Genomic DNA, 14,750 nt, shown 5'->3' on the forward strand with positions numbered 1-14,750 from the left:
TATTTTATTCAAAACAAAGTTAAAATACAAAATACAGAACTCAAAAAAAAATAAATCCAAAAGGACAAAAGGAACCCCCCACTAAACATAAAACAATAAAAATATTTAAAAGGTGAATTAAAAAAGACATTATACATATATTAAAAATAAAGATTTCAAGCCATTGTTTAATGTACACCTGCGGGATTAGCTACCTATTCCCAGCACTATTAATCACCTTAAATATAATTAATATTTATTTGCCTATGGACATCTTCAGTAGAGGAAATAAAACATCACAGTTTTTTTTCTCTATGTAAATTTGGCTGTGGTCACCCCTATTGCTCAGAACACTTTTGTGCTATTCCTTTCCATAATGGCAATGTTAGCAATAGCACCATAATCTCATTTATGTAGAGGTGAGCTCTTATCTTTCCTGTGCTTTTGTCAGTTTAAAACTAAAAAGTGTTACATTGTAGTAATATGGGAGTGCTCAGCCTTCTAACGATCCATAATCCTTCAACTTTAAAATGTCTGTGTCTATACTGCTAATGCAGTATATAGTATATGAATCAGTGGAAGATTTCTTCATTGCTTTTATTTTTCTTTAAACAATGTATATGACTGCCTATTTCACAACAATGACATCAGGCAGAGTACAGAGATTAAAAACCTAACAATTAAAAACAGCAAGCCATGACATCAAAGGTAAAGGATATCTTCCAATTATAAATTCAAGAACTGTAGTTGCCTAATCTTCTGGCCCTAGGGAAATAGCTAGGTCTTCAGGGGCTTACAAAAAGCTAACAGTGTCTAACAGACTAAAAGACACAAAAAACTGCCTGTGCCGCTGCATTCTGGGCCAGCTACAACTTCTAAATGCTCTTCAAGGGCAGCCCCATGTAGAACAGTAATCCAAATGGGAGGTGACTAAGAAGGCATGTGTCATTGTGAGCAAAGCCTCCTGGCCCAGATACTGATGTTATTGAGCTAGAAACTGAACCTCTGAACAGGACCACTTGTTGGCACTCTGTGACAACTGTATTGCTGCCCCTGCCACGAGGAAGTACCTCTGAAAGGCTCTTACCTATGTTCAATTGATTCTGCTCTTCATTTTCTCCAGTGGCATTCGAGGTGACTATTACGCTGCTTTATCACGTGGAACTCCTCTGAAAACCAAGGGGCCCTCTAGGATCCATATGCACAGAGATTACAATCCAAGCGATCCAATCCAAGCAAAGGTTACTCTCTCATTTCAAGCAACAACTGAAGCCTCAGACCATGTACCAGAAAGAACCCCACGCTTCCTTCGAATCCAACAGCGTCTATTACAGTGGTTCTCAACCTTTTTAATGCCGCGACCCCCAACCGGTTGTAAGTCGAGGACTAAACCGGTTGTAAGTCGAGGACTACCCAACCGGTCGTAAGTCGAGGACTTTCCCTGCCCGGGAGCGCCGCACATGCATGGTTCCACCCCCTGCGCCGGCCGAGGCGTAGCTGGCAAGCGGCAGAGACGGAGCAGGCTGACCACCAGCTGGCCCAGCCCAAGGGAGGTAAGGCACCCGCCGGAAAAGGTGAAAAAATGGCGGACAAAAAAAATGGCGGACAGCCTTGCTTGGCGACCCCCGTGAAATGGTCGATCGACCCCAAATGGGGTCCCGACCCACAGGTTGAGAACCACTGGTCTATTAGATGCCTGGGCAGGCGATTCACAGAGGACGTGCTTCCTTGCAACATCAGAGACCTCCAAAAGCCAACAGGGAGCTTATCTGTCTGTGGCAAGGGATTGATGGTGACATCCCCCAACTTCAGAACATATTGCCACTGCCTCTGTTGTCACTAACTGAATGCAAAACCTTGCTCAAGGATGCAAAGCCAGAATTTTATGTATCTGCATGACGTTACAGTTTTTTAATCATGTATGCTACCATGGAGCTATGGCCTTTCCCAGTATGAAAGTATATTTTGTTCTTATAACTAACAAGGCTTCTGCCTTAGGCACATCCCCTTGCGACAAGAAAAATAAGCTCAGAGTAGTTACTTAAGCAAACATTTATTTAGGAATTGTTATGAGCAGAGGCTAGAACATTCAAGACAATTAAATTATTTGGGGGGAAAAAGAGATATTCAATGGGTGTGTCATCTAGTTCATTAAGTTGTGATACTATAATTCTGCAGATTTCTCTGAGCGTTATTATCTGTACTTACCTGTTAAAAGTCAGTTGCACTTGATAAATTAACAATAGGTACTCTACTACAGCTCCAGTGATTAAAGGTTTTCAGCTGTGGTCTGGTTGTCCCACTCCTTGACTTGACTTTCCACCTGTTTGTAGCCAATCATGGGATCTGAATTTGTCAGGTGACATCATAGTTCAAACTACAAAGGAGGAGGGAGTAAAGTCCTTTGGTTATGATGTCACTGGCAAGCTCATCTAAATAAAAATATTAAGGACCAATCCCTTCCAAGATTATAGGCATCCATGATAAAAGGAAACACTACTACATGGTTTTTAATATAGCATGCATAGACCCCAACATCTTGTTGCATTGGTATCAAAAAGACAAGAGATAAATAAGCCATGGTTTCTTTCATTCATTTTTTTAATTGGAAAAGCCCTTTTTGTATGGATTTATCATTCTGCCTTAGGAAGTTATTTATATTGTATATAAATAGCTCCCGTTTATCAGCCTGCTTGGCCATATTACATATTTATCTATTGTTTGTAGAATCAGGATCACTGCCACCACAGATGGCTATTCTGAAACAGAATCCCTAATCCCACAATACACCCAACAGTGATTTTATTATGTTACCAAGGAATAAACTACATTCATCATAAAAAATTATCTGAAGAATCTGTTTATAAAAAATATCTTCCAAAAACCACACAAACCCAAGCATGCAGATATACTGTATACTTTTTAAGTTTTTGAATTTAAGACCCCACTTACAAACAATGCTATTGGGAAACGTACAATTATGATTACTATTAAATAATCGCTTCGTTCTCCCTTTTCAGTGAAAAGAAGCTGTAAGTCTTCACTCAAAAGTAAGTTTTCACCCTTACTTTGATAGCAAGAATTTTTAATTAAAAGCAAAAGCAGAACATGAGTGCGTCTAGAGAACCTCTGTGTAAAAGACCCTCAATCAGGAAATACCAGGAAAGCAGCAAGATACAAAATAAATTCAGAAAAAAAAACCCAAGCACAAGTCATGTCAGAATCTTTATTGGAAAAAGAAATCACAGCATCTCCATTATTATTCAAACACATTTAATAAACCAAGAGAAACAGTAGCAAAGGGCACCGACATGTGACAAACTGTACAAAACCTCTAGGCTTGCAAGCAAAACCTGAGGGTGAGGAGCCCACGGCCCAGCTGTGAAGGTCCGAGGAACCACCCCCACCCCTTTGTGGATAACCCCCTCTCCCTCGGACCATTCAGTCACCCCTGAGAAAAATTGATTAAAAATGTGCAGAAACAAAGACACTTTTAAGAGGTTAGCTCCATCCAACCTTGCTGTAACGGAACAATTGGGCCGCTGGGTTTCTGAACCAGGTACTGGTCCCCAGGGGCTAGCTAATGGTTTAAAAAAACCTCAAGAGATGCACATCACTCAGATGAAAAGCCATCCCACCACTGGCTTCCTTTGCCATTTATTGCCTTTCGTGGGGAAATAGTATCTGTATTCATGTTCCAACTTTAGTCTCAACCACATAAAGGCAAAGGCAAGGAAGAGCCCTGTTGCTTAAGAAGGCAAAGTTACAACTGGTGGAGAACATGAAAGCCGATTCTTGAATCTAACAGGGTCCGAAGGTGGCCTCTCATCTTGAGAAAAGAACATCCCAGGTGGGTGAGCTAGAATAGTGTCTTGCTGTAGTTGGAATTCAAGCCCTTATATTAAGAAAGCCGAGAGCTTTCCCAATCCCTAATACTGTTTCTGTCTCCAACTAAACTGCTCAACATTTCAGGGAGGGTTCCCCCAAACCATAACTAGAAATATTTAACAAGGGAAAGAAAAGAGAAGATATTCATGTTCCAACAAAAAACTAGATTTGCTGAAAACCTCTCACAACTTGTCAGCAGCAAGTGAACAAGAGGGTGGCCCTATTTATTCAGCAGAAACACTGTTTTTCTCTGCATTTAGCTCAAATCCTGCTGTAACAGAGCAGCCTCATCTCAAATCTGATTTTATTCCAGATTTAAATGGAGCTGTTTTCAATGGCACTACATGTACAACAAAACGAGATTACTTTTACCAGTTCATTATCTTGACATCAGGCACTCTTCCAATGTAGCTTCCCCGTGCGTGGTGTTTCTGGTGATCGTAACATAAATCAATGAGGTATTTCTTTTAGTTTACTAAAGCTACACAGTAAAGATCTGCTTCCAAGCAAACCTAACACTGCTACGTGCCCAGCAAGGTGGGGGATCAGTTGGGTTAGGCCAAGTTGGAAATGGCAGCTATTCTTTGCAGCATCCTCTGATTTTTTTCTTTCAACTAGTTCATGCCACCATAATCTCCCTTCCCTGGAAGGAGAGATTATGAGGATACTTCTGTGGTTCTTATACTTCCTCACAATACACACACAAACACATCTGCTTATTTCTCAGCTGTGGACATACACTGACAACGGCTGAAAGAACAAGATACTCATAGATTTATGTACACATCACAGTGTTAGTTAAATCCAGCCATGACATACACTGTCTGACCATGCCAATACCCACATATTACAGACGGGAAAGATGAAGAAGGACAAGAAAGTTGATTGAATTCCACAGAGTATGAAGCTGGTTGAGTTTAGCAGCCAGAAGCTGACCTCAAGACCTTTGGTACAGTCTGTTGCTACAGGGACTGAATAACGCATCTAACCCATCAAAATATTACTGGAGGTATGTTGGCAAAATGGTGGGGAAGCTCAGTGATATATGTACACAAATACTGAAGATTAATGGAGAATGTGGAGCAGGATAATTTGGTACCCTGATAAATTTCATTTTAAAACATTTTTTGCTTCATCTGCATTATATCTTCCATGCTTTCAGTAACCATTCACTATCCTCTTTGTTCCCACTCCTTTTGTAACTAGGAAGAAATAAAAGGGGAAGCCTCATTACCACACACCATAAAACATGAAAAAGACACTGAGTGCAACTCCTTACTGAGAAATTCCAAGCAAACCAATCGGAATATAAGGGATCCCTATTCCGATCACTGACTAATGTGGGAGCTTCAATTATTGCCTAGGGAGAACCAAAGCACTGCAGTTTCTTTTGATACTTTGGTTCATTATGCTCAGAGCTTAATTCAAAGGCCCAGAAGCTAAAGATGACTAACAAGAAACAAAGCCAGAATGTAGAGAAAATACTTCTGGAATTCCATTTACCAACAACTAGAAGGGACATTTCACTGATTAGGGATGGCACAAAATAATTGACAAAATCAGCAAGTCCCATTTGTCTAAGATTAGAACTCAGAGAGGCACAACATTGTTACTTCCATTCAAGGCATTCCAACAGAAAAAAAAAATACAGAAGTTCACAAATCACTTTGGACAAGAAACATCACAATAGTTTGGCAACTATCATCATTTTACACTTCCCTTCCCCACCCCCCTCCCCAACCTGTGCAATGCCCTTTAGTCATTTTGGGTGAGAGGACACAAGGGGGGGGGGGGTGAGAAATTTCAAGCACAGAATCATAATGTGTAAATAAAAGACTCTCTATCCCTGGACGTATTGGGTAAGAGTTGATAATGCCTACCAAAGTAATTAGAGTACAAATGAAAACCTGCTTTAATGCAGGACATCAAGAGAACAAGGGAATAGTTTCATGCTATTGAAGACAAGGCAAAGCTGAACTTGGCAGGAACAAATCTTCCATATCGAAGAACTGTTTGAAATAACCCAAAGGACACATTCTAGATTTGGCGGGAGAAATGGGGCATAAGCTTCCTTCTTTTCCCTTTCTTTTCACAAGAGGACAGGAAACAATACAACAGAATCTAAATATCACAGGTAATTGGACACCTTAAAAGCATGAAGGATGCTGACCAAACTGTACTGCAAGAAATGCCTACAGTTAGATTTGTAGTGTTATTGGAAGAAAAACCCGTCAGCTAATATCACATCCCTCACTCAACTTTCTTATTTAACAGCTCTGAATGAGTAACGTATTTTTTTTAAAAAAAAAAAGGTTGGTGAGTGAAAATGGAGGAAGAATATTTAATTATTCATTTTCAAATCTATTTTCCCTGGACCTGAAGGACTGTAACTAGGCGCTCTCCAGCTGGAAGATTCTCTTCTTTTCTCTTATAGCTTTCTGTGACTGGGGTGGGATGAGCCTTTGGTTTTTACCAGGATTTAATTCTCCACTGGCAGGACAGGCTCAGCTTTGCTTTGTGTTAGTTTTATTACTGTACAAAAGCAAGGTTGGACTGCAGGAGAAATTCTCTGCCCAGCTAAGTTGCCCTTTTTAACATCTGGGAGTTTTAAAGTTAAATGCTTGGATTACATCCGGGATCCTCGCTCCTGAAGAATCTGAAAAAAAAAGAGAAGCATTTCATTTTAGAAGCGTTTCTTGCAACGTTAAAAAAGAAAGCTGGAAAACATGCTACCTCTCTCAAGATCTGACGTACAGGCACATTTGTATGAGAATTTATTGTACTTCCAATACATTGATTCCAAGTCATCAAGAGTTGTTTTTTTTTGTATGTCATATCTAGCATATTGTGAACAGAAATCCCAAAAATTCAACAGAGTGCATCACAGTATTCCAACCAGGATATAGTTAAATTATATATTATTGCAGCCTGATACTGATATTTTAACCATACAAAATATACTAGCCTGCTGTCAAAATTTGGGCATGCAGAAAGATACCTGAGTTTTGAATACAAGCCTTCATGGGGAGCATACCTTGTAAAACACAAGTTGGTTTGCTTTTCAAATGATCAGGAATACTTTGTATTGTTTGGATTAAACATCATTTTGTTTAACAAAATAGTTTAACAATGACATCTGTCATCAGTTTAGAATCATGGATTCTACCAGAAAAAAAACTCTCAGCGCCAGCTTCTAAAACTGCTCCTCCAAAAATAAGCAAAGCCATTATAAAAGTGCCTCCAAATTCCATCCTAATCAAGAACTCAAAAAAAATGGCTGGTATTTCAAGATTTGATGTTATAGATTAAGATGAGTCATATGCCAAGAGGGGGACTAGAATTCTGACCGGCTTGAGCAAATTTATATACAAATAGTCCTCATTTAGCAAGTTACTCCTTAATAGAAATTTCCTTTTTTGATCAATGTGGGCATTTAAGAACAACAAAAGCTTTCAGAGTGAAACTGATTAAGATCTGGTCAGTTTCAAGCAGCAGCTGCCAGCAATGGCAGAGTTCTAATCAACAAATTTAGGGTCCCAGAGCTGTTTAAGGACATTAAAAAAATCTTTTTTTAAATGAAGCAGCAAAAGAATGATTAGAAGTTGATTTTGGAAAGTTATAAATGGATTAGGAGATTTGAAATAAGATTTCATTGTGGAAATCCTTCCCATAGGACAGTCTTGTTTTAAATTCTGAAAGAAAATACAATAGGATGGGAATTTGAACGCTGGACATCGGGGGAACAAGAGGTAATTATAGATTACAATGAAAGGAAAATAACATTTAATTTTGGCTTACTAACACAGGGTGGGACAAATTATTTTTAATACTGGACATATTCAAGGATTTTTGTGAGTAATGGATCCGCAAGTTAATCTTAAAAGTGTCTGCCATTATAGATAGATGGCTTTTAAGAGACATTGCAGAAGAGGACTGGGACTGATTTGAAAGTTGATTTCAAAATGACAGCCTGCAAGAATAATATGGAAAAAAATGTTACACTGAGTGTAGAAATAAAATTGGCTGATGTTTTAATAATTGAAAAGGATGTGCAATTGGCAGGCCCCAAAAAAATGTCTTCAATAATTTTCTAATATTGGATTTGCAAAAGACATGTTAAAATTCTGAAAGAAATGAAAAGAAAACCAGCTCTAGGAAATTATCAGGGTTAAAAATTATGATTGTTAAAAGTAAAAGAAAGGAATATAAAGTGGGTTTATTCGATCAAGGTTAAAATAGATATGTTGTTACTTTTGGCATTTCTTAATGGACTTTTGCTTGCCAGGACTGAATGAAATTGTTGTAAGGATCTGGTTATAGACGTAAGACGAGATATGGGATGAAGTGATTTTTATGGTGGCATTTTAAGAGAGAGAGAAGTTAAAATTGTTTATACTTGTTACGACAAAGAGGAAAGTTATTTTGTTATATATTTCCCCTTCTGCTACATGTTTATTTTTTATTTTTCTATCTATATATTTTTCCTGTACTCTCCATTTTTAATTTTTATTCTTTTATCTTTTGTAGTTTGTTTTTGTTTTGTTTAAATATGTTTAATAAAATTATTATAAAAATATCCACTTGTTATCTATTTTTCTGCCATTCAATAAACAGAGAAATGGAAGGATTCCAATCACAACAGGCTTCTCACCTTTGCTTTCTCACTAGGCTCTATGACAATGCCATTGGTCGAATTATTGAGCTCTCTTGATACAACACAGAGAAATTCTGCCTGATCTTCATTTCCATAGTTGTATGAAGATCCAATACTAATTAACTGTTAAAAAGGAAATGATATGTTAAAAATAGCAATATGAGATGAATATAAGATCAGTCTTATAAGTTTATTCTAAAGTATTATTTAAATTTATTCTCATCGCCAACAATTGAGAATTACAGATTTGCAAGAGAAGTACTTTTTAACTTCCTTTAACATTTAGAAGGTGAAAAAGCATGCTCATATTATGCCTTTGAACTCTAAAAACAGTATGATGTACCATGTGACTTCCCTGTCAGATCAAAATACTAACAGATTTTCAGTTTTGTTATGCAACTATATACAGGTGTACCAGATGTTCGGTCTTATACGTAAATCACAATGTTTTATTAATTAATATTTTTTCAGAGAAAGTGTTACTGTATTTAGGAATGTTCAAAGCTCATGCATAAAAAAGGGCATGTTTAGGAGACAATGGTGACCAATTTGATCACTGAATGCAATTCATATAATAAACTGTTTATAGGGCTCAACATGGTACACCCTGTACATCTATTGATTCTATTTGCAGAAACAGCACCAATCACTTCTATATTAATTACTCTCTCCTTCTTTCTACTATTATTTAAGCAATATGGTATCAATATTATTTAAAATAAAGAATTATGTCACTAGGAACTCCAGAGATAGCTGGGTAAAACACCAAATATTAGGACTATTCCATGCTGTGGGGTGAACAGCTGTTCATGTATTCTAGCATTCAAAAAATATAGAAACCAGGCTTTGCAGATTTAGCTAAAGCTGCAGCACCAGTCATTCATGCAATACCAGTCAAAAACACCTTCAAATAAATGAATAAATGTATCTTTTCCTGAGGTCATGTGGCAGCTGTGAAGGGCTGCTTTATGAAGTTCCTGACAGATGCTACATATGTGCTTCTTTATGCTTTTAATCATATTTTGCTCCTTGAAGTCAGATCTTTGTGCAGCTCTAACAACAATCATCAAAACAGAAATCCAGCAGTTATAGCAAATTGAAACAAAATCAGGAGAATGTTTTAAATTGTAGGGAACAGAACTACCAATATCTCAAAGGTGCTTTTTTCAAGAGGCAACTGGACTTTCTTGTTTTTTCTTTGAAGACATTTTGCTTCTCATCCAAGAAGCTTCTTCACCTTTTTTTTACACCTAATAATCAGGCTACAATATAGAATTTTCATTAGATGTATACTTATGAAAATTCAAAATTGGCACTAACTGATAGCACTGATCAACCATTACAGTAAAACTAAGTAAAGAATGCCAAGGTGACTAAAAATCAGGCTTCTGCAAACAACAGGCATATTTCCACCCAGCATCATTGGTTAGTGAGATGAACAGCATATAAATATGATAAACAAACAAACAAACAAAATGACATAATATATTCAGTGAATTGGCCCAACTTCTGAACCTGTTAACATGAAATACCTGTTCAAATTTCCATCCATCAGACATAGTAGACACCATCTGGGTCAGTTCTTCTTCTTGGCACTGCAGAACTCGGTAAACATGCTTGACAGGTCCCTGGGTTAAAAGAGGGGAAACTAACAAGTTAGAAATCAGGATTATGAGTTTTCTAAATAATAGTATATCATTGAAATGATGGTAATACTATTATATTAAGATGGAGGAGGCTCATAAAAAACAAAGATGTTTAAAAGTGTTTAAAAGCATGCTTCTAGCCACCACAGTTGTTAAAACCTAGAAAGGGAAAGGGGATGTTTTTGTGAAAGACTTAAGAAACCAATAATATCTTGTGAAGGAGATCCCTATAACACAGCTCTTATGCCACAGAGAACACACAAGCCTGTCATATCAAGTGGTAACATATGTTAGGACATGAGGGACCCAATACATTTATTTTCTTTCTAATGTGAATTACTTGAGAAGTTCTGCTTTCATTGTCTCGTATTCGCTCTTTCACCAGCCTCACTAGAGATGCAATGTTGTAAAATTCAGCTTCTTCCAGGACGCCTGCAAATAAGGATGCAGAACATGGCTTCAGTATTTGTAAGAAGGAAATGTTGCTATACATCTATATTAACTACAAAATCTCTTGATCAGAAAGCTTTCAGATCTGATCTTGCTGCATGTCTGAAATTGGAGAATATATATAATTTATAATTTAATTCAGGACATTCTTTATTTGAACAGTTGTGTGCCACAACTCAGGTTTTTTATTGTCTGAAAAGCCACAGAGGAACAGCCATAGATGTTGGGATGAATTTTTTTCAGCTTGTGTTTTGAAAATCTAAGAATGTGGATGGAAACATAATCTTTAAGCTACCAAAATATTGAAAAATATGCTTTTTTAAGGATGAGGCAAAACTGCACTGCTTATTTGATTATCTTAATGGCAAATTCTCTTTTTTAAATTAGCTTTATTTATCTTAGCAGGTTTTACAGAAAGAAGTAGAAAAAAAGAAAGACAATTATATGAAAAAAAATATCAACAGCCAATATAACAGCAAAATAAAAACAAGTGATAAAACTGTACAGATATATATCACATTTTCATTAAATGTCTAATCAATTTCTGGTTTGTATTTTAATATATCATGGTCTCCTAACATTACAAAATGTCATAAAATCTATGCCAAAGGATCAATTATTGAGTTATTTTTTTGATTGGGAGATAAAATTGCCTTTTAAAAAAATAGATATTACATATCTCTTGAAACAAAATCTTAATATTAGAAATGTTACCATTTTTCCAATTTCTCAAAATAATTCTTGCTGCCAAATTCTAAAGGCATAGTTTCCACAACACTAAAGGCTACAAATATGCCATTTGGCGGCCAAATGACACTCATGAGCTGTGCACTTATTTAACTCAACAAATAATCTGGAAATCAACAAAATGATATAAAAATATTTTGTTAAGCACAATTCCAGCAAAACTGAATAAAAATCAAGAAGCACCTTGTGAATAAAACTCCTTATGATGATAACCTAGAGATTCAAGAAACGTTTTCTCTTTTCATTCTCTTTATGAAAAGAAGCTTGTTTTTATGGGCTATGTTCCATTAGAAAGCAATGCTAATATAATAGTCCCTAAAATAAGGCTCTAATGAAAGCACTATCAAGGATGCCTCCCTGCATGGTCATAAATACATGCCTATTTGAACAAGTTGATTTTGTATTGTTTTTCCACAGTGCAATCTGAGTAACATAGCCTTTCTATTGTATTTTAAAGACACATAGATCACATAGACACATTTAATCAATGAGATTAAATACATTTAATTCTGGGCTCAGGCAAGACCAACCTCCATTAATACTACTACTGTAATACTAATTTATTAAATTTGTATGCTGTCCGACTCTCAACAACTCTGGCTGGAATTAAACATCCCTAACTTTCAAAAGAGATTTATACATTTTTCTTACCTTCTTCTGCCAATTCCTTGTTTATTATGAGTTTTCCATGCCGGAGGTAGTTCAGGATTGGACCAAAATATGTGGGATCCCTATCAATGAGATATGCCCCTGTTTCATCCTGTTAGGAGATATCATTCTGTTATAGTCTGCTGCTCAAGAAAGATATTCCAATGGCATTCAGACATTTGGACATGGAACCAACTGTCATGAATCTGAGAATATGGTTCTCTGAGAAAGAAGCCAAATTCTTGCATCAGTGGATATCTTATTCTACATTTGCTTGTGTTAGATGATTCTGTGGCATAATTAAAAAAAGATAAGACTGTGGCCTATGCATCTTGGCAGTATCTCACTAACTAGAAAATTATGTGTTTATTTACTTGGAATAATCTGCTCTTAATTATGTCATAAGCTTTTCCCCAAATTAAATTAATGCACAAGAAAAAATAAACATAATTGTACTGATTATCATTACTATATCCTATTTTTATCACTTGAAATATAATTCATTCTATGTATCTAACAAATCTGAGTTATAAATTACATCAGCACTTTTTGGTAACCTAAAAATATTCTTTACAAAGATACATCCAGAATATTTAGTTTTTTTGTTCTATTGGCTCAAATTTTACTTGGAAATGTATTCTACTGAACTTAGTGGACCTACTTAGCTAATTATCTTGGAGACTGATCTCAAAACTCCATTAACAAAAACATGCAATCTGTAAAGATTTGTACAGCTTATTTCTTGTGAAAACAGTTGATCTCAATGGGGCTTACTAAGTAAACACACAAGGACTGTATCACTCAGAAGGGTAAATAAAGACCACAAATTTGATATCTCTCTATAACTATTATACCTTTTCACTATAATCTAAAGCACTGTATTTAAAATTAAATTCTAAGGAACACAATTATGTAAGGTTTTTTTATAGGACATTTAGAATCCTCTGCATTGACATTATAAGTGATTATATGCTAAAGCAACCACTCTAAATATACTTTATCTTGGCACACAACTTTAAGTACTGGAGAAAGAAGTTGCTTTGTATACAGATATTGATTTTTTTTTTTAAAAAAATCATTACTTATTTTATAGATGTGAAACTGAAAAGCTGTATGAGAGAAAAAGTTAGGTCTCAAGCACAGTGTATAATTTATCTACTAAATCCCTTTTCTACTGCTTAGGGTTAAAGTACCTTTTTGTTACCCATAACTTTCAATGGGTTTATGCTACGGCTATACTGACAACAAAAAGCACTTGTTAAGAAGAGGTAAGATGGGGTAGGAAAAGTAGAATGTGGGGCATTGAATTGGCAATCAGAATCCTTCCTCACTTTAACCCTTCTAGCAGAACAAGCAACAATTAGCAAGTGGAACCAATGGGATTTTGAACAGCTATTAATAAATAAAGCTTTCCTCCACAGCAATAGGGGTGAATTCAAATTCAATGCATTTGCAGTACTGAAAGGCTACAAAGGATGAAGATATTAGTCTTGATTCTGAAGGATATAGGATATAATACATTATACAGACATTATAAATACATGTATAACATTATAAATATGTGTATGCATATTTTAACCATTTCTAATTGCACTATTACCCCAAGGTAAATAGATTATATTTAAGTTATTTACTGACAATACCTTCATTGTTGAAGTGTTTGATTACAGATTAATATTCGTATTTAATACTGGTTGAGAGAAAAGCTATACAAAGACAGTGCTTTCAATTTGTTTTCTGTGTTCAGGCTAATCCTAAACTTTAAATAGAATGCTAAACATCCTGGTTTACAGCCACAATAATTAAACCAAGTCGTTACAAACCACGTCATACCTTAAATGCTGTGAGCGCAACCATATTAACATGCTGTGTACTATAAATCAGTATTGCTTATTAACAATGGCTCAGCATCTTCTGTAAACACTATCAATGCAGAAAAGAACAGCACAGCAAATCAAGGACTATGGTGTGTGTGTGCGCGTGCGCAAATAACCTATGCCCCATTTTTAGATGCAATCTAGAAGTGTCACTATGCTGTACATCCCTTGTCCCCTCCCCTATTTTTTCATGAGGGGAAACTTAAGGGCTAAAATCTATAGTTATGGTAAAACTGGAGTTCTGCAAGGAACTTGGCCTCCTTCCAGAAATTACGACTACTCCATTACACCCCAAAAATTAGGGTTGCCAGGTGTCCACTATTTGAGTGGACAGTCCGCTTTTTTCACATTATGTTCACTATTTTTTTTCACAAAACAGTGGACGTTTTTTTTTTATTCAAAAGCTTTATGATGAAATGGTACGTAATCTAAAGCTGTACAGTCTACTTTTTTTTACTACTTAAACCCCCCCCCCGCTTGTTAGGGTTGCCAGGTCTGCTTCCAAAAAATAGCGGACAAGCGGCGGGGGGAGGGGGGTTAAGTAGTAAAAAAAAGTAGACTGTACAGCTTTAGATTACGTACCATTTCATCATAAAGCTTTTGAATAAAAAAAAACGTCCACTATTTTGTGACCAAAAAATAGTGAACGTAATGTGAAAAAAGTGGACTGTCCGCTCAAATAGTGGACACCTGGCAACCCTACCGCTTGTCCGCTATTTTTGGGAAGCAGACCTGGCAACCCTACCAAAAATGCAGGAAGGCGGCTAGGAGAGCGAACAAGAAGGGCGAAAACTAATATGGCCGGAGACGCGCACAGGCCCTTCAGTCTGGGTGTGCCGGCCTATAGGCATGGGGGGGGGG

The 14,750-nt window shown here is 36.5% G+C and overlaps 1 protein-coding gene across 1 annotated transcript; it reads right to left on the bottom strand.

Moving 5' to 3' along the window:
• Window positions 1-6,212: 6,212 nt before the first annotated feature.
• Window positions 6,213-13,869, bottom strand: KCTD2 (potassium channel tetramerization domain containing 2). Its single transcript, XM_029283978.1, has 6 exons — window positions 13,846-13,869; window positions 12,016-12,124; window positions 10,508-10,599; window positions 10,054-10,149; window positions 8,519-8,644; window positions 6,213-6,523 (listed from the first exon to the last, which is right to left on the bottom strand). Exons 1-6 carry the CDS (start codon window positions 13,867-13,869, stop codon window positions 6,494-6,496), a joined length of 477 nt encoding a protein of 158 aa, XP_029139811.1. The 3' UTR covers window positions 6,213-6,493.
• Window positions 13,870-14,750: the final 881 nt, after the last annotated feature.

This window comes from Protobothrops mucrosquamatus, unplaced genomic scaffold, assembly GCF_001527695.2.
Source record: "Protobothrops mucrosquamatus isolate PMUCROS unplaced genomic scaffold, P.Mucros_1.0 scaffold305, whole genome shotgun sequence".
Lineage (NCBI taxonomy): Eukaryota > Metazoa > Chordata > Lepidosauria > Squamata > Viperidae > Protobothrops > Protobothrops mucrosquamatus.

Bases quoted from the DNA above. Each gene is read 5' to 3' on its own strand.
- KCTD2 (XM_029283978.1), bottom strand. From the start codon at position 13,869: ATGGTTGCGCTCACAGCATTTAAG. The intron at 8,645-10,053 runs GTATTTCATGTT...CCTTTTTAACAG, and splicing joins ATGGATGGAAATTTGAACAG to TTAATTAGTATTGGATCTTC. The intron at 6,524-8,518 runs GTGAGAAGCCTG...TTTTTTTTTCAG, and splicing joins AGCCTAGTGAGAAAGCAAAG to ATTCTTCAGGAGCGAGGATC.